The sequence below is a fragment of the Leguminivora glycinivorella genome, chromosome Z (genome assembly GCF_023078275.1).
Source record: "Leguminivora glycinivorella isolate SPB_JAAS2020 chromosome Z, LegGlyc_1.1, whole genome shotgun sequence".
NCBI classification, from domain to species: Eukaryota; Metazoa; Arthropoda; class Insecta; order Lepidoptera; family Tortricidae; genus Leguminivora; species Leguminivora glycinivorella.
The window spans coordinates 16,064,853-16,083,626 of NC_062998.1; the positions used below are offsets into that span (position 1 = coordinate 16,064,853).

The 18,774-nt window shown below is 36.8% G+C and overlaps 1 protein-coding gene across 1 annotated transcript; it reads right to left on the reverse strand.

Annotated features, from left to right (window-relative positions):
* Positions 1-817: 817 nt before the first annotated feature.
* LOC125241145 (succinate--CoA ligase [ADP-forming] subunit beta, mitochondrial) lies at positions 818-17,201 on the reverse strand. Its single transcript, XM_048149480.1, has 10 exons — positions 17,048-17,201; positions 12,682-12,867; positions 11,385-11,455; positions 9,281-9,443; positions 8,758-8,898; positions 7,960-8,086; positions 7,484-7,627; positions 3,689-3,816; positions 2,498-2,650; positions 818-2,319 (listed from the first exon to the last, which is right to left on the reverse strand). The coding sequence occupies exons 1-10, from the start codon at positions 17,111-17,113 to the stop codon at positions 2,140-2,142; spliced, it is 1,359 nt and encodes a 452-aa protein (XP_048005437.1). The 5' UTR covers positions 17,114-17,201; the 3' UTR covers positions 818-2,139.
* Positions 17,202-18,774: the final 1,573 nt, after the last annotated feature.

Genomic DNA, 18,774 nt, shown 5'->3' on the forward strand with positions numbered 1-18,774 from the left:
TAGTTGTAATTTGTAATCCTTATTACAAGTGCATAATGCCTACCGATGATTAGTTGAGTGTTGCTGTTAGTACGCGTAAACAAGGCTTCATTTGAAATTCTAACCCTTCAGAACCCAGACAATTTTGAGTACATGATGAGCGAAGTTATTTTTGTAAATATCAATACGTACAGAGTGGAGCGTCGGCAACCTAGCTATAGTAGCCATCATGTGTAAGCTACTCTCAACCGGGTACGAGTATCGTTATTTCGAAACTTTTCTCGAGAAACTGATAAGAGTGATCAGGATAACGAGACTTTAAAGCCTGGTAAAATAGAGTACAATTTATACTCTTTTTTGCTAGCCTGTATATACGGAATTACTTAATTGTAAACAAAACTTTTCATTTGCTAAATAATAAATGAGAATGTAACGTACGTAGTATCGTTTCATGAATAGTTGCGGACTACAAAATGTACGAAAACGTTAACCCAGTGGGCACTACGAGGCTAAGTATCTCTCTTAGCTTTCATCATAGGCATAACGCGAGATCATTTTTGATTTGAACGTACCCCTTTTGTTTTTGTTAGGAATCTAATTGTGTTTTATTGTTGTATTTGGGATCTAGGGCAGTAGCTAGAGGTGGGCGTTGTGGGGCAATGCCCTACCTTAAAACCTCATTGCCTAGCCTTAAATATCGCCTTATGGCACCGTATTCCACTCTACCTGTAATTACAACTGCCCTAACTTCTTGAATTCTGGCTACGGCCCTGCTGGGACCATAGAATATTTGCCAATGAGGTATTCCTATAGGAGGTAACATAAAAAAACTACCATACAGATCTAAACCAAATGTATTACAACAAAGTGACCTTTCAAGCCAATAAATAATAATTACTTGTGTTTTACGGTGTTAATACAACATTGTACTTCAATCATTTAATTCCCAATAAATACACGAACTTAACAATTGCATCTATTTACAAAGAAACATTTTACAAAATACTTGATTATTGCATGTTACACGTATCACGGTATGCCGCAGGGGCATCCGCGTAATAAACAATACTTACCGAGCGGTATCGCATCGGTTCACTAACTGTATACGTGGCGAGACAGTACGGAACGAGTACATACAGAAGCTTTACAATACTACACAACGACTTTACTAACCATTATTTCAATAAATAGAATATGTAACTAGTAAATTTGACCTTAATATTATGAATGATTGATGAACTAATAAAAATTTGTAAGCTTCGTCGATTAATTGAATTGAACGACTTAACAGCGATGTCACCTGAAGCGACTTAATGTTTTTACTTGTAGAATGTGTAGAGGCGCGTCGATGTTTTCATATGCACTTTCATGCTGGAAATATTTTATCACAAGTAGAATAAATCACCCAATCAAGCATTGTGTGGTTAACTTCGTCATATAAATAAGTCTCAACAGATAGATACGATCGTATCAAAATCTCAAGTAAATGAGATAAACAAAATGTAAAAGTACCAAAAAATAAATAAAAGATTTATAATTTGTACCTACCTACTATGAATCAATATTAATATTTATGCAACTACTTCTACAGTAACTCTTAAAATAAGTATAACAATATTTAGAGTATGATTAACAATGAATCAACGGGTCGCGTTCAGTATAACAATACGAAGAAGCAAACAAAACTTTTACGGTAAAGACGTTTTCGTATTACTAATCGAAGTGCTCAAAGGTCATTCTTGAAGCTTACATAATAAGGAATATGGTTAACATTAAATAAATGCGTAATATTTTAACATTACACAATATAGGCATTTGCGAGACATTATTTTATAATGTTCAATAGATGTCACATTACGGCAACAGTTGAAGTAATAACATAAAACATTAATTATACGTCTAAATTTTCATCTTATCGATGATTGAATATCAATTATTCCCAAACGGTTCGCGCATATAATGCCGGATATAGTCAAAACAAACGAATTGTAAGGTACTTATACCGTAAAGGTTATCTCGCGTTTCACACGACGATACTACGAGGAACAGATCGAATGACCTTTGGCCGACTGGTGAAACATGATTTACATGATAGATGAGTACAAACATCGGCAACTACCGAGTCGATGGTTTGCCGAGTGTTGGGCGAGCTAATACTGTTTACTTCTCGAGCATGTATCTAGGGATGTCGAATCGGACCTCGACGCCGGCCTTCTTGGCGAGCGAGACGATCTCGCTGAGCTGCACGACGAGCGCGGCTGCCTCGTCCAGGTCGTCGCGCGGCACGATGCGCAGCCCGGACTCCGCGATCAGCTTGCGGGCCTCGTGCACCTTCGTGCCCTGCACACACAATTTAACATACATTACTGTCATGCTCATTTCTTAACATATTTCAAAATCTTGACGTACATTGTAAGTAGGTATTTATTGTACATGATTTAATTATGTATCTGTATGAAAACTCTGAATGACCTTAATACTAAATCAGTTTAATCCGCCAACTTGTTCCGTTGCGTACCTGAAGTCGGACAATGACGGGGATCTGAATGTTGAGGTTCTTGGCGGCGGTGATGATGCCCTCCGCGATGACGTCACAGCGCATGATGCCTCCGAAGATGTTCACAAGGATGGCCGTCACTTTCGGGTCGGACAGGATGATCTTGAAGGCTTCCTACAAAAGGTGGGTAATATGAACAATAACGATCATTGATGGAAAAGTATCCCAAATCAAAACAGACTCTATCCTTGTACCTAAGCATCCTTGTCACAAATTTTCATTTTCAAATTTATTTGTTTTTAAGATACATGGGGTTATGAATGCGTTACTTCGGCGATATGAACGGTCTGGATTTCTGGATATCTTTCTATGTTTAGCAGGTTAAACGTTCATATTATTTAGCCGCTCAATTGCTTTCGGTAGTTCTAATTACCAGTTACCACCGTTACTTTACTTTCATAGAGAAAATTAAAAATTGAAGCAATTGAGTCAGATCTTTACACGTCCTATTTTAGCCACTGATATGGTCAGCCTGTTAAACTATAAATAATTAACGATACGTCGCAGCGGAGCTATTATAATGAAACATCAATTAAAACTGCCAACAGTGTAACAAACACGGAACTTCAATGTTACATTATCAACGCGTGGACAGGTCAATAAGACCTAATTCAGTAAAAAGTATTCCAAGGCTACACGTGCTATGCATATTAAAAATTGGACAAATGGTCATCAATAAAGCTATAAATAACAATTCGACGCGTCGCATACCATGGTCATAAATAATTATCAACACTTTCATTCTCAACAAGTAACAAGTATGCAACTTATGCATTTACAATGCGAGGTGTCTGTATGTCACTTTTACATTCGTCTCATCTGCGTTTTAGTGTCTAATAAGTTTATACCAAAAGACATTGGACATACATTTAGTGTAATATGTATACTTACTTAACTGCAACATTGTTATAGTCAGTTATTTCAACGTAACTGTATGGATATATTTGGGGGAATATTGGCACTTAGTAGCTAATGTGAGCCAGAGTTTGTCCAAAAAGAGACGAGTCATAACTTTACTCTTACGACAGAAACCGGTCGTAATTTATAACCGCCCGCTTGTATGGCCTGTAGTTGCCGGCATCTGAGCAAATGTGCCGAGTGCCCTCCAGGCGGGTTGTTGGTTGCTCAAGTGTTGACAGTAGTGGTACATACCGAGACGGCTTGCGCGGTGGCGCCGCCGCCGACGTCGAGGAAGTTGGCCGGGTCGCCGCCGTACAGCTTGATGATATCCATGGTGGCCATGGCCAGCCCGGCGCCGTTCACCATGCAGCCGATCGTGCCTACAAAACAGTCAACATACAGTTTCTTTTCCTCTTGTAGGCTGGTTTTAGTGTCACGCGGACCGATCCGCACAGGCCTAATATGTATTAAGTTCAGAGAGCGCTTTAGAGTAAAGCGGACGACAACAACAACTTCATACGTCACAATGGTCGAACGAATCGCTCTGCGCGGACGGTCCGCGTGACACTGAAATGAACCTTAGTTTTCATAATAGTCATACTTGTTATGGAGAATTTTTGGCCAAAAGCTGCACTTTTGGATGGAAGCAAGCCGCTTTGCATGGTGATAGTAGATATCATAGTAAACGATTTTTTCCGAGGATATCGAAATTTCATCCCTTAGGAAGCCGAGCGTTGCGAGGTGTTTTATGAAAATTAAAAAAGTTCTATCTTTTTATTGTATCGTCCGATTTTGACAAAACGTATCTCAAATGAAAGGTATTGATTTGTGTAATTTAAAAAAAAAATACAAAGAAAAAAAAATTGAAAGAAAAGTAAGAAAAAAATTAAAAAAGTAAATTTACGTCTCGCACTGAATAACTTCAAAGAATGACAGACAAAATGTACAATATCGATATACGAGTTTTTTTTAATCAAAGACAGATAAATTTTTAGTTGAAAACTCAAGACCGCATCGAAATCAGATGAGCATTTTTTAAGATACAAGTTGCCAAAGTTGGGAAAGATCGCTTTATATGGCCACTTTGAAATTCCTTTGCCAGAAAGTCAGAAATAATATGTTTTTCTGACACAGAAAATTACATAGTAACAGTACACATCAAAATAAAATTAAAAATTCCGAGGATATTATAGTTTCATCCCTTAGAACGACGAGCGTAGCGAGGTCGGTTACGAAAACCGAAAAAAAAATCTCATTTTTTTGTACGTCGTCCGATTTTGACAAAACATGTTTCATTTGAAAGGTATTGCTTTATGTAACTTAAAAAAAAATATTGATAAAAATTTGAAAAAAAATGTAAGATTTTTTAAAAAAAAACCTTAATTTTCGTATCACACTGAATAACCGCAAAAAACGGTAGACACGGTGTATAATTTCATGATTGCATGAATAAATGCATGATTATAAACTAAAAACCGAATCGAAATCGAATCAGTAGTTTTTAAGATGCAAGTTGTCAAAGTTGGCTTAGTTTGTTTATATGGTCGCTTATAAATTCCTTAGCCAAAAAGTCAGAAACATTATATTTTTCTTACAGTTAAAAGTATGCATAGGTAATAGACATCATTATAAACATTTTTTTACGAGGATATAAAAATTTCATTCCTTAGAAACCCTTAGAAAGACGATCCAATAAAAAAAAACTGCCTTTTTTTTGTTTTTCGTAACAGACATCGCTACGCTCGGCTTTCCAAGGGATGAATTTTTTATATCCTCGTAAAAAATTGTTTATTATGATGTCTATTACCTATGCATACTTTTAACTGTAAGAAAAATATAATGTTTCTGACTTTCAGGCTAAGGAATTTATAAGCGACCATATAAACAAACTAAGCCAACTTTGACAACTTGCATCTTAAAAACTACTGGTTCGATTTCGATTCGGTTTTTAGTTTATAATCATGCATTTATTTGTCTTTAATTTTTAAAAATCATATATCGAAATTATACACCGTGTCTACCGTTTTTTGCGGTTATTCAGTGTGATACGAAAATTAAGGTGTTTTTAAAAAAATCTAACATTTTTAGTCCAATTTTTTTCAATATTTTTTTTTAAGTTACATAAAGCAATACCTTTCAAATGAAATATGTTTTGTCAAAATCGGACGACGTACAAAAAAATGAGATTTTTTTTTCGGTTTTCGTAACCGACCTCGCTACGCTCGTCGTTCTAAGGGATGAAATTATAACATCCTCGGAATTTTTAATTTTATTTTGATGTTACTGTTACTATGTATTTTTCTGTGTCAGAAAAACATATTATTTCTGACTTTCTGGCAAAGGAATTTCAAAGTGGCCATATAAATCGATCTTTCCCAACTTTGGCAACTTGTATCTTAAAAAATGCTCATCTGATTTCGATGCAGTCTTCAGTTTTCAACTAAAAATTTATATGTCTTCGATTAAAAAAAACTCGTATATCGACATTGTACTTTTTTTCTGTCATTCTTTGAAGTTATTCAGTGCGAGACGTAAATTTACTTTTTTTTATTTTTTTCTTACTTTTCTTTCAATTTTTTTTTCTTTGTATTTTTTTTTAAATTACACAAATCAATACCTTTCATTTGAGATACGTTTTGTCCAAATCGGACGATACAATAAAAAGATAATTTTTTTTAATTTTCATAAAACACCTCGCTACGCTCGGCTTCCTAAGGGATAAAATTTCGATATCCTCGGAAAAAATCGTTTACTATGATGTCTACTATCACCATGCAAAGCGGCTTGCTTCCATCCAAAAGTGCAGCTTTTTTTTCATAACTAGTATGACTATAATGGCGGACGGCGAAAAAGATGAATTGCTGGAACTTGGCCTGCGCACTGCCGTTTTAACGATTTATTACATCGACTGAGATTGACGATGTAATAAAACACTAACTGTACTATCATGCTGTCTTTTACACAAATTAATAATAAAATGTGCTAACCGTCAGCACCTTCGAATAGTATTCTGATTCTGATCGAGTAATATTACCTATATTACTCAAGAAGTGCGCATATGTCGACGTTTTCTCTGAAGGATGTTATACCTCAAGATACTGAAATAATTTGACGTGTTAATTCACACTAAAAAGGTAATGCATTATTAAGTGTGGCATAACTTCGAACTGGAATAAATCTGCTCTACCCTCTTAGGAAATATCAACCCTATTACTATTACCTTCTCTGAATACCAAATTCTGACAGTTGAATTTATCCAATTTTGAAATTAAGCTACTTAAGTGATCGCCATTTACTATTCACTGTTGCCAAATGAATGCAAAATGAATCGTAATAAAAAGTTTACCATCAAGAGCGATGTAGTTGAGGTTGAATTGGAGAATCTTTTGTGACATTTATCATGTATTTTCTGTTTGTTATTCAAGACTGTCATAACAAAAATTAATCTCAATAAAATGTTTACCATCAAGAGCGATATAGTTGAGGTTGAATTGGAGAGTATTTTGTGACATTTATCATGTATTTTGTGTTTGTTATTCAAGGCAGTCACAACAAAAATTAATCTCAGTAAAATGTTTACCATCAAGAGCGATATAGTTGAGGTTGAATTGGAGAGTGTTTGTGACATTTATCATGTATTTTGTGTTTGTTATTCAAGGCAGTCACAACAAAAATTAATCTCAGTAAAATGTTTACTATCAAGAGCGATATAGTTGAGGTTGAATTAGAGCTTATTTTGTGACATTTATCATGTATTTTGTGGTTGTTATTCAAGGCGACTGCCTTGAAAAATTTATATATAAACAAGAAAAATTTATCTCAATAAAATGTTTACCATCAAGAACGATATAGTTGAGGTTGAATTGGAGAGTATTATGTGTTTGTTATTCAAGGCAGTCACAACAAAAATAATCTCGATAAAAAGTTTAGCGTCGAGAGCAATATAAATTGGAGAATATTTTGTGGCATTTATCATGTATTTTCTGTTTGTTATTAAATTTCTGTTAAGACAGCAAAGCAGAAAATGAATCTCAATAAAAAGTTTACCGTCGAGAGCGATGTAGTTGAGGCTGAACTTGGCGGCCTCGATTTCTTTGGGGTCCTCCTGGGTTGTGTCGCGGAGCGCGAACAGCTCCTTTTGCCTGAAGTCGGCGTTGTCGTCGAATCGGAATTTCGCGTCCAGACAGAAGACTGCAAATTCAAAAAGGAGTTAATCTGTATGTATTGTTAGCTCTTAAACTTTAAATTAAAAATCTCATCCTGAATCGAAAACCTGCATGTGTTGTGTTTACTAGTGCAAGCAAACTAAGATTAACAGCACGATATATGCGTATTGACAGCACATTATTATATAGCAGTAGAATGATTACATCGATGGCCATCTGCTCACTGCTGTGTGACATACATTTTTTTTTAATTATCACATTATGTGATTGAATTTTTAGGATTTTTAACAATTTTCAAAAAGCATATGTCGTAATTCACAAACCTAACGACGATAACTAGAAAAGCATATAACTTACAGTTTCCAGAGAGAGCGTCCTCGGCGTAAGGGTTCACCTCGATAAGCAGAGCGTCTTTCTTCAAGAACAGCTGGTACATTTTCGCAATCATGTCGGAGGCTTCCTGTTGCCTTTCTTGGAGCCCAATCTGTAAACAAAATTTACTTTTAACAAAGCGATAACGCCGAAAAAGTTACGCAATTAAAAACATTATGCTAATTTAAATAACAACACAAAGCCAATTACAGGTATTCACAGATAGAAATTTTCATGACGAAATTGCTGGTCCACTCATCTGATGCATTTCTTAGTGGTCAGGTTTCTGCAGGTCTTGCTTGACATGACACCCTATTGGATGTAGGACCGATCCATACTAATATTATAAATGGGAAAGTGTGTGTGTCTGTTTGTTTGTCCGTCTTTCACGGCAAAACGAAGCGACGAAATGTCGTGATTTTAATTGGAGATATTTGAAGGGATGGAGAGTGCCATATGCTACTTTTTGTCTCTTTCTAACGCGAGCGGACCGCGGGCAAAAACTAGTATTCCATACATTTAAAGGCAAAATCTTTGGCATCCTTCCTACAACGTTTGGCTAGTCTGTGGCCAAGAGTAAGCCCATTTATAGTAAAAAAAAACCGATATCGGACCTGATGATGTGAAAACGGTCTAAATAAATTATCGAAGTATAGTTAGTTAGTATAAAGAAAGATGTGATTGTTGAGATGACGAGATAGAGGAGAATGGAAGAGGAAGACATGTTGTACCGACCCGACGTGAGATAAGGGTAGGAGGAAGAAGAGAGTTAGTATAAAGTACCTTCTCGACGACGCGGGAGATCTGTTCAGGAGTGATTCCCTTCATGATGTCGATGGGCTCGTAGGTGATCGCCTCCGGGTTCTCCGCCGCCACGTCCTCGATGTTAACGCCTCCTTGCGACGACGCGATTATCACGGGACCCTGTTACCACAAACATGTTATTGTGAGGTGATATTACAAAGATCGTAATGAAACTTCACTACAGACAAGACTATTGCATACTTATGATTTAGTATCTGACTATTTATGTTCTGATAATGAATGTAATATGTCCAAGCGGAACCAAACTCTTTGATAGTTCAAGTCGTTAAAATGCCGCACGCACTTCAGAACAAAATAAGCCTTTTTTCATTCCAACGAAAAGTTCACCATTCCGCGTTTGGCGTGGCGTTCAAGATTAACAGCTTACATTCAATAGCAACAAACATTTACTTCTGAATTTAAGTAGTGCATTATTTTTATGTAATCCTTGAGAAAATGGTATCAAATGAAAGGCCGTACAATGAAAGCTGCGATAGCTTACATTGAAGCTGCGCTCCATCATGATGGCGACGTAGAACTCGCGGCGCGGGAACTTGCGCTCGGTGACCATGACCATGTTGCAGATGCGCCCGGCGGCGCCGGTCTGCTTCGTGACCAGCAGCTGGTTGAGCATCTTGCTCGCGATGTCCGCGGCTTGCTCCGGTCTATGTGCAAATTATGATCGTTATTGTAACCTATCGCCAGTTACAAACAAAATGAAAAGGAATCTAGTCTGTTAAAAGTAAAATGTTTAACGAAAAACAGTCACTTGTACAAGTAGCCACGTGTGCACTATGAAAACACATGACTAGAATTTTGCGCAAATATTTATTAAACTTTACTGTACCCATTTATAATTTTGAACCAAACTGTATCTCTCTCTCTCTCTCTCTCTCTCTCTCTAAAGTCTCTCAACTACTCATGTGCTAAACAATGGCTGCTAAAATGATAAAATATTGTGAAATTTTGCTAGCTCATTCCGAAGAGCAAAAAACAGTGAACTTTGGATTTATCGATAATTCGTTGAAATATGATAAATCCGTCATGATAGTCCTCGTTCACTAACATCAATGTAGAACGGAAACAGGAGAAAATAAATAATCAATTCATTTTCTATTACCGTCGTATAAAAGCGTAAGTGATTTCACAAAGTATATCGTTTGGTTACGAGCTAAAAACGGGTTTTGTATAAAAAATCATACATTTTCAAGCTTTCAGATATACGATTCGCATAAATTGATGTCTTTAGTATGTTTTGTTATATATGTAATTACAGACGATACGAGTATATTTATACCTATTCAGCCATCTTATTGTACCGATAATGAATAGTCCAAGGTCCAAAGTCAACGACCAATCAGTTGATTAGCCAGAGGCAAGGCTCCCACTGCAGTGACTATGCAAAGGCCGAAACGGCGTAAAATGATCGCAATACCTGTATCATAAGCCATTTTAGCTACTAGAGCGACGCACGGGAAGTCGACCATCAAACCTAATACAAACAATAACTATGCAGGGACGCTCCAGATAAGCCAATACTGCGCAGGTAGGTAACTAAACTAAACGGCATGACGTCTTGCCCTTAATACATTCTCTTGTGTAACAACCAGGTCTGGGTGCTAAAATTCACCGAGCATAATGTTTGATTAAGTAATTCTACTGGCACGTAGCAAGCCAGTAAGTGACGTTTCACTTCACGTGACTATTTTGCATAGGTAATAGTATAAAGTAGACAGCTTACATATTTCGAATGAATCAAATGTAATGTTTCACTTTGTTCAGTCACGATAGTTGTCAGAGATTAGACTTGGTGTGCCCACTATTTAGTTGTGTGGGAAACAGTACAGGCGTCCCAATTGGCTGCTCTATTAAATGGGGCACATCATGTTTTTGCCTATTAGCTATGAATCCCATGAATTTCGTTACATCGTTTTCATGCCCTACGCGAACTTTGTAGGTATGGTATACCTATTTGTATTTATTAAACAAGTGTGCCTGCACAGATAAACACATATCTTAATATGTATTTATATTAGTGAGTTTATTATTGGACTGGAACAAAGATCTAGCAGCGCTAGTGTGTATTCGTCTCTTTGATCAGGTCAATCTTGTTATGGCTGCGACTCGCGACAATCCTGATTGTTATCTAATAGTTAGGTGCGTCAGATGACACGTGAAACATTTATTGTAGCTTATTTATTGATGCAAAACAACCGTGAGCTTGTAAAAGGGATAAATAGTAACTAAATGGGAGGAGAGTCTTAAATTGTGTACGAGTACACAGCCATAATTATTTTGTTACAGTTGTAGCCGCTAGTACAGTTTTAAAAAAGATGAACATTCTGCTATAAATAGTATGGCCTTGCTTGTTAATAAGTCATTGCGTGAAATCGTATATTCACACAATATATTTTTTGGGAAAATCAATATGGACTATACCTAAGGTACTTACCGGCACTAAAGGACGTCCCATATTACGGATTTTCGCTTAATGTAGTGTAGGCGCAAACTTAGACGCACAGGTATAATATAGTACGATCGTGACAATTTGACTTTTCATTTTAAAATATATACCTACGGTTTTTAGGGAGTTCAACAATACTTACGTAGAAACCATACGGACACCGCCTTTGAGACCATTCTTGAAGGAACCTCTCCCTCGTCCTCCGGCTAAGACCTGCGTAGAAGATTATTTTTATTTTATTATTTCCTTTACCAAATATCAAGAGAAACACACGATACGACTCGATGTCTTTACGTTGCAATGTCTGATCAATCGCTTAATTCGCTTAGTTTCGTCGTACCTCATGCAGTAGTCGAAAACGTAACTGAAACTTGCGATGGTTTCTCGCACTAACAACGCATTATTGTCCCGGAGCTGTAAGTTCACATTTTTGACACATTACAGCGTCCACAAAACGTAAACTGGAGCAACCTAGTGAAATTTTAAATAAAATCCTGTAATATTTAAAAAAAAAGAGCACTTAAAAACAATATACATATAGCTTATACTTTAAACATAATCTAACACATGTTACATTTTTGCGGATCTTCGTTAGTGAGTATTTTACGATATTAATTTATCACGCAGGATTTACTTTTTATGTCATTTATCATTCATTTTTATTTTTAAACTAGTGCTGTGGCAGAGTCTGTCATTTCGATTCAAATGACATTTCAGTAAGTTGATAGAAATCGTATATTTGTTTAAGCTCCTCCTTGTACATAGGGCCTAATCGATTCAACCAATTCGTAAATAATCGTTAGATTTGGCAAACGATACGTCTTTGCCACATCGCAACATACTTCAAAACAAATGTGTCAAAAATGTGAATTTACAGCTCAGGCACAATACACTGGTTGTCACAAGACACGCCTACAGCGACAGTTAAAACGAAAGAGGACCCGCGCGAAATCTACCTTATACACAAACGTCCTCAAATACACGTCCATACACTATTGGAAAGTTGGCCGGCCGACTCCCGACCGATTACGTCAATCAAATTTGAAATTTGATTTATTTATACAATAAAATCAAAATTCTAATAAATCAGTGTGACACTCGAGGAGGTATTTTGAAAAAATATACCTACCGTTGTTAACCCAGAGAGGAAAATTGGGTTCAAAGTTTATGAAGGAAAGACCGTCCTCTTTCATCATAAGTCATGGGTCCAGTCACATACCCGCAACTAACCTGAGCTCTAAGCGAGATGTCCTTGCTATTGAGTTCCTTGGCGAACTTGAGCGCGTCGTCCTTGGTCTTGGCGACATTGAACTTGGGCACGGGGATGCCGGCGTCGCGCAGCAGGGTGAACTCGTGCACGTTGATATTGTGGACCCGCTTGTGCACCTGTCGCTGCAGCCTCGTTGTCTCAAGCGACTAGTCCCATACACGTAACTGACCTGAGCTTTAAGCACGATGTCCTTGCTGTTGAGCTCCTTGGCGAACTTGAGCGCGTCGTCCTTGGTCTTGGCGACGTTGAACTTGGGCACGGGGATGCCGGCGTCGCGCAGCAGGGTGTAGCTCACGTACTCGTGCACGTTCAGGTTGCGGACCTGCTGCTTGTGCGCGGCCGTCGCCGCCAGCAGCTGTTGGACAACGGGCGAATTAGTTCCAAGAAAGATTATTAAGTTTGCGTGTTTCACTGAGTTTGTATTCCAGGCCAGGCCCCATAGCCGAATGGCATTTCTTCGACATCAAACGCCGCAGAAATGCAGTCTGGCTTTGTCGCGCTAATACGCAAGAGCGATAGAGATAGGATAGACACGAACGAGATATTATTCTGAGCGTTTGTGCATTCGGCTACGCACACAGGTATGCTGAAGAAGATTATGTAACTGTATAAGGTATAAAAACTAGTCCAGTAAAACAATAAAAGTAGATGGGATTAGTTAATGGGCATATATTTACGATTCGTATGGTTGGTCGACTTTGACGACCTATTCCAGATTATTTCATTAGTCACGGGCGACACCGTTTTTGCATAAACCTTATAGAAACTCACGTTTTTTTTGTTTTATATTTTTGGACGTTTACGTTTATTTGATAAATAAAATGATGACCTGTACTCTACGAGGGAAGATGACGGTACGGTTACGGTAGCTAGAAGATTTTTTTTTTAATTTTTACGTGACGTTTTCACTTACTTAAGATGCACTTTTGTAAAAACGAAGCTTCAACTACTACTTTAACGTATAACTGACACTGTTAAGTATATAAACCACTTATGTAAACAAGCAGAGCCGGTGAACTATCCACAAGGCCTCTTATCAGTGATCGTTAGATAATTTCAGATGATCTACCAAGCGGATAGTCCACCGTCCCTTGTCAGACCGAGTTATCTTTTTCTAGTTACTAAGAAATCAATAATGCATAGGACATGTCAATGTGGCGCAGTAATTACTGTATGTGTGTGATATGGGCATTATGAACACAGCAAGGACATGCAATCAATAACGACGAGCCCTCCCCGCGCCCCGCTATAAGTAACAAATGCATCTCATATCTAACACGAGTGTCAACTCAATTTATAATTTCCGCATTATCTGTTCTGAAAAAGTATTTCACGTTCAGCAACATCTATGTATACAGTTGCGCGAACAAAAATGTCTGAACACGACTCTAATACTATGAGAATAAAAGGTATTTTTGCTCGCGTAAGAGCGGTTTCGCATTACGCATTACGTCCGATCCGAATACGTAAAAATAAGATCCGTAGTAGACGTAGAACTATTAGTATGGTAATTTACGCATTAGATCCGAAGAATGACTGAAAGAAATTGGATGACAGAAATCGGATCTAGTGCGTAAAATACCATATATATAGTTCTACGGTTAGTACGGATCTTATTTTCACAGATTCGGACCGAACATAGTGCGAAACCGCCCTAACTATGCTATGTCAGCTATGTGGTACATAGATGTAACTGAATGCGACTGTACCAGCGCTGGTTCAGTTATCTGTCAGTTTATGAATCTTGTTGCAAATTGTGTACATATTATTGTGTTGCTGGTAGCACTTGTGAGTTGTGGTTAAGCGCTTTGATATAAGAACGCAGCAGCCATTGTCCAAACCAGATTTTAGTGTTTCTAACCAGTTTACACTTAATATGGCTCAACCTGATACAGTCAGCTCATATCTAATGGAGTTTAGTCACTCCATTAGGCTGAGCTGAAAACTTCACATGATATTTAGCTAATAAAGCTAACGATTATATCATTTATATCATAATACGACGTGTAAACGGTTTGGGCCCATTTCTCAAAACTGAAAGTTACAAGCGGAAGTCTCTTTCCAACTTGTCGTATTAGACATTGATAATAACTTGTAAATTGTACCTTGTAGCTTCGAGAAATGGGCTCCTGGCCTCAAAACTCTCAAGAGGGACTAAGAATGACAACCATATCAATGATGCTGTTAGAAAACTTGTTCAATTGGTCAACAGGTGTTCAAGGTCAGGTGTTGCTAAAAATATAAATAATACCCGACTTCGACAATCCATCTAGACTAACTATAGTCTGTCCACTAGGACCTGTGTATGAAGCCAGTAATGTGGTTTTGGATTCTAATTTTCCTTGGGGATTCTTTTCTTCTATGTATTGAAGTAGGACATATTTATTAATAATGAATGAATGGCGTTACTTTGCAGAAATCTATATTAATGATAGTAATGATGATGAAAATTAAAAATGTTACTTTACTAAACGCCGTTTTGAGCTGGAGCGAGGCCACAAGGGTCGCTTAAGATAGGTAGGCGTGACGGGAGCTTGTGAAGGCCCTTTGCCCCTCTGGGGTGCCTTAGGACAACAACAATTTTACTAAACTGCGACAATATAACATGCTAGTCAATCAAGCTCTTATACTATACTTGCGTATTTTTATTAACATTAAAAAAACAAATACGAAAATAAATATGGCGCACCAAGAATTATGTACCGAACAATCTTACGTAAGCGGCAGCAATCTTCATTTCTTGATCTAAAATATGGTTAACTAGGAAGTGGTTTATAGTTTTATTATATTTGTCTGTGATGTCATCTCCGTTTAAAATTGTAGCCTAATATTTTTATTATTATTTATATAATTCAGGCAGGCAGTTGAAAAAACAACTGATATGGCATGTATCCTGAATATCCTGATATCTTTTTCTAGGTTTATTGTTCTCATATTATTATGATTGTCTAATTTGTTCTTAAAACTGTTGATGTTGGGTGCTGAGACTACTTCCTCTGGTAGCTTGTTCCAAGGCGTGACTACTCTGTTAGCAAAGAAGTGTCTATGTGGGTTGTTGTTTGACATGCAGAGTTTTTGTAGTTTTAAGTGGTGCCCTCTCAGTCGAGTTATTAGTGTCTAAATTTTTTTTTCTTACTAACAAGCTACAAGGCTCAGAAGTTGTGGAGCTGTTAACATATAGTTGGAAGAGAGTAAACTGACTAAGGGCAGGCGCACAAAGTGATTCTTTGAGGGTTCTGTTTTTTTATTTTAAGATATGGAACCTTAAAACAAGTTAGATTATCATTGTAATCTTTATTTTTGTAATCTTCCAGTGTGTGTTGGCAATGAATTACCAAGAGTTTTGGATTCTATTCTTTTGAAACAGATTTCAGACACTAACATTCCTTTCTTCAGTTCCTTTTGAGATGTAGTCAAGTCAATGCCTTACAAAGCAGTTATGTCACAAGTTGTCTCACCCAGACTCCCAAGGCTCATCTCCAACTGAATACAATGAAATTATAAAAACAGCCTTTATCTCTATGACTGAACTACCATTGAATCAGTTAAATAATAAACCACTTTTGTTACTTAATAAAAGTTCATAAATAATTTTGGAACATGTATAAAAATTTGTAGACATAGGAGGATATAGAATCCATGTTACTTTTTAAATAAAAAAAACTATAAATATATTTTGATTTATATTCCTTGTTTGTACACTGAATTTAAAATAATAATAATAATATAAAATAGCATACATAGGTTTCTTATAGATATGAATGAATGTAAGAGCAGTTTAATAGTTTACCTTGAGCTAGATTTAGCTGCCAAATCAAAAGATATTGTTGGACTATAGTTCATAACTTGGCCAATAATACAATCAACAGTTCTTTTTAAAATGAATTTTTAATTTATCAATTAATCCTAAAGTGTATTTGCATGTTAATATAGTTAAATGGTTTTGTCAATATTACAATTTATTTATTTCTACATTTAGCCTTGTACACAATCAGTCAATAAGGTTCATAGAACAATGCACAATAACATTAATCATGCAATATTATTTTTATGTTATACTATTCTATACAAAAATACAATGCTTTGTAAATAAATGCATACAGTGAGATGTATTATGTCTTTATGTATCTGCAAGTAATGAGATACTGATAATCAAATCTGTTATCTTTTTACTGCATTTAATCAATTCATACACAAATATCAATCAGTAAGATATTACTAGGAAAATGAATCTAATCTAACCACCAAAAAACCGAATGATGACGTAAGATTCACAAGCGTATAGACGAAATGACAAGGTCAAATTTAAAAATAAAATTGTAATTACATAAATCTAACCTATACCTTAGGTAATTCTATATTAAAAATAATGTAAAAACTTACGGTTGCTTCGTCGAATAAAATTAAAATCAATCCAGTCGGTCGAAGAATATGGATTTTTGTATTCCATCACGTAAAAGTGCTACGAATACAATTTGATTTAGATGAACCCGGTAACTCATAGTGTGCATTAGAAGAATTGAAGGTTTATTTACCTTTGCTCCATTATTCCGAATTACTGTTTCAGCAAGACCAAGAGAACGAGGAAGGAAAGTCGCCATTTTTACGGGAATGAGGATGGATGAAGCAGAGTGAGGTGAGAGGAATAACAGTGACACAAGTCATGACAACTGTTTGACGTTTCATTGAATAATGGCGAGTTCTGTTTCACACATCAGTAAATCTGCTTAAAGATGGCTTAAAGAGCGAAAATTATATTTAGAAAAATCTGTTATTCTTTTTAACCTGAGTTTATACAGTACGATAGTGCTCTTTATCATACTGTGACAGTACTTATGTATTGTCATTTGAGTATATATATATATATATATATATATATATATATATATATATATATATATATATATATATATATATATATATATATATATTATATCATGTAATTATTTAGGGTGCGCGCCCACGGGGGACACAGTTGCTCGGCGACTTTCGTATTGGACCATGGGCTAGTATATTATATGAAAGTGCGCACACGAAGCGACGGCACTTTTCATACAAATACGTAAGTCGCCCAGCAACTATATTCTGTCAAACAAGTTTGTCAGTAAATAAGAACTAAGAAAACTATAGGTAACCTTTTCTCTAGCACCCCAAAAGAAAAGGATACATATAGTTTTCTTTGTTCTTATTTACTGACCGACTTGGTTGACAGAGTATATATGTTGCCCGTGGGCGCGCAGCGCGCACCCTAAAAAAATCGAAAAAAAAAATCATGTCACACCTTTTCTTCTTTTCTAACAAGGATGATGAAATCAAACATCAAACCAAAAAGAATGATGAAATCTGTCAAGCGTCATAAAATGAATCCACAGGTGAAAATTATTTACCGTTCCATATGGCCGCTGTACACATGTGGCCAACGGTTCCACCAACCCTTGGTGGAACCCCTTGACCAACATAAGAGCCGCTGTTTACACATTGGCGAAGCAATCACTTGGCATTGGCTCTTCATGAAAGATGGACGTGGAATGGAAAAGGCTATTTAATTCTAGGACATTTGCGTTGTCAGCAAAATTTGATTAAAAAATAATAACCCCGTAGTAAAATTAAATTATTTGAAATATTAACAATTTTTTTGAATATTCTGATAAGCACATTTATCTTTTTTAGGCAATACATTAAACATTTGCAAGGTTATTTTATTTCCTAAAATCAACACTATTATTGGCATAGATAAACTTATTATTTTCGTAAATATTTCACTACTGTCCTCTCTGACGGCTGACGACAAACTGAATGAAGCGCCAACGTGTAAACGCAGTTGGCCATTTTCGCCAAGATCCTTTGATGTGTGGACAAAAAAGCGACACCAATCGGTTGGCCGGCCAGCGCAAGCGCCAACTGCCAACATACGGCCAAGTAGCCCTTTACACGCTTGGCCAAGGGGTCCCACCAAGGGTTGGTGGAACCGTTGGCCACATGTGTACAGCGGCCATAAACGCAGTTGGCCATTGGCGCCAAGATCCTTATGTGGACAAAAAACCGACAGCAATCGGTTGGCCGGCCAGCGCTAGCGCCAACATACGGCCAAGTAGCCCTGTACACGCTTGGCCAAGGGGTTCCACCAAGGGTTGGTGGAACCGTTGGCCACATGTGTACAGCGGCCATTACACCTTTTTCTAGTGCCAATATTGTTTGACAGCCTATGTAGTCAGACAAGCAGTTTCCGTCAGTAGAAAAAGGGGAAAGTATATAAAAAGCA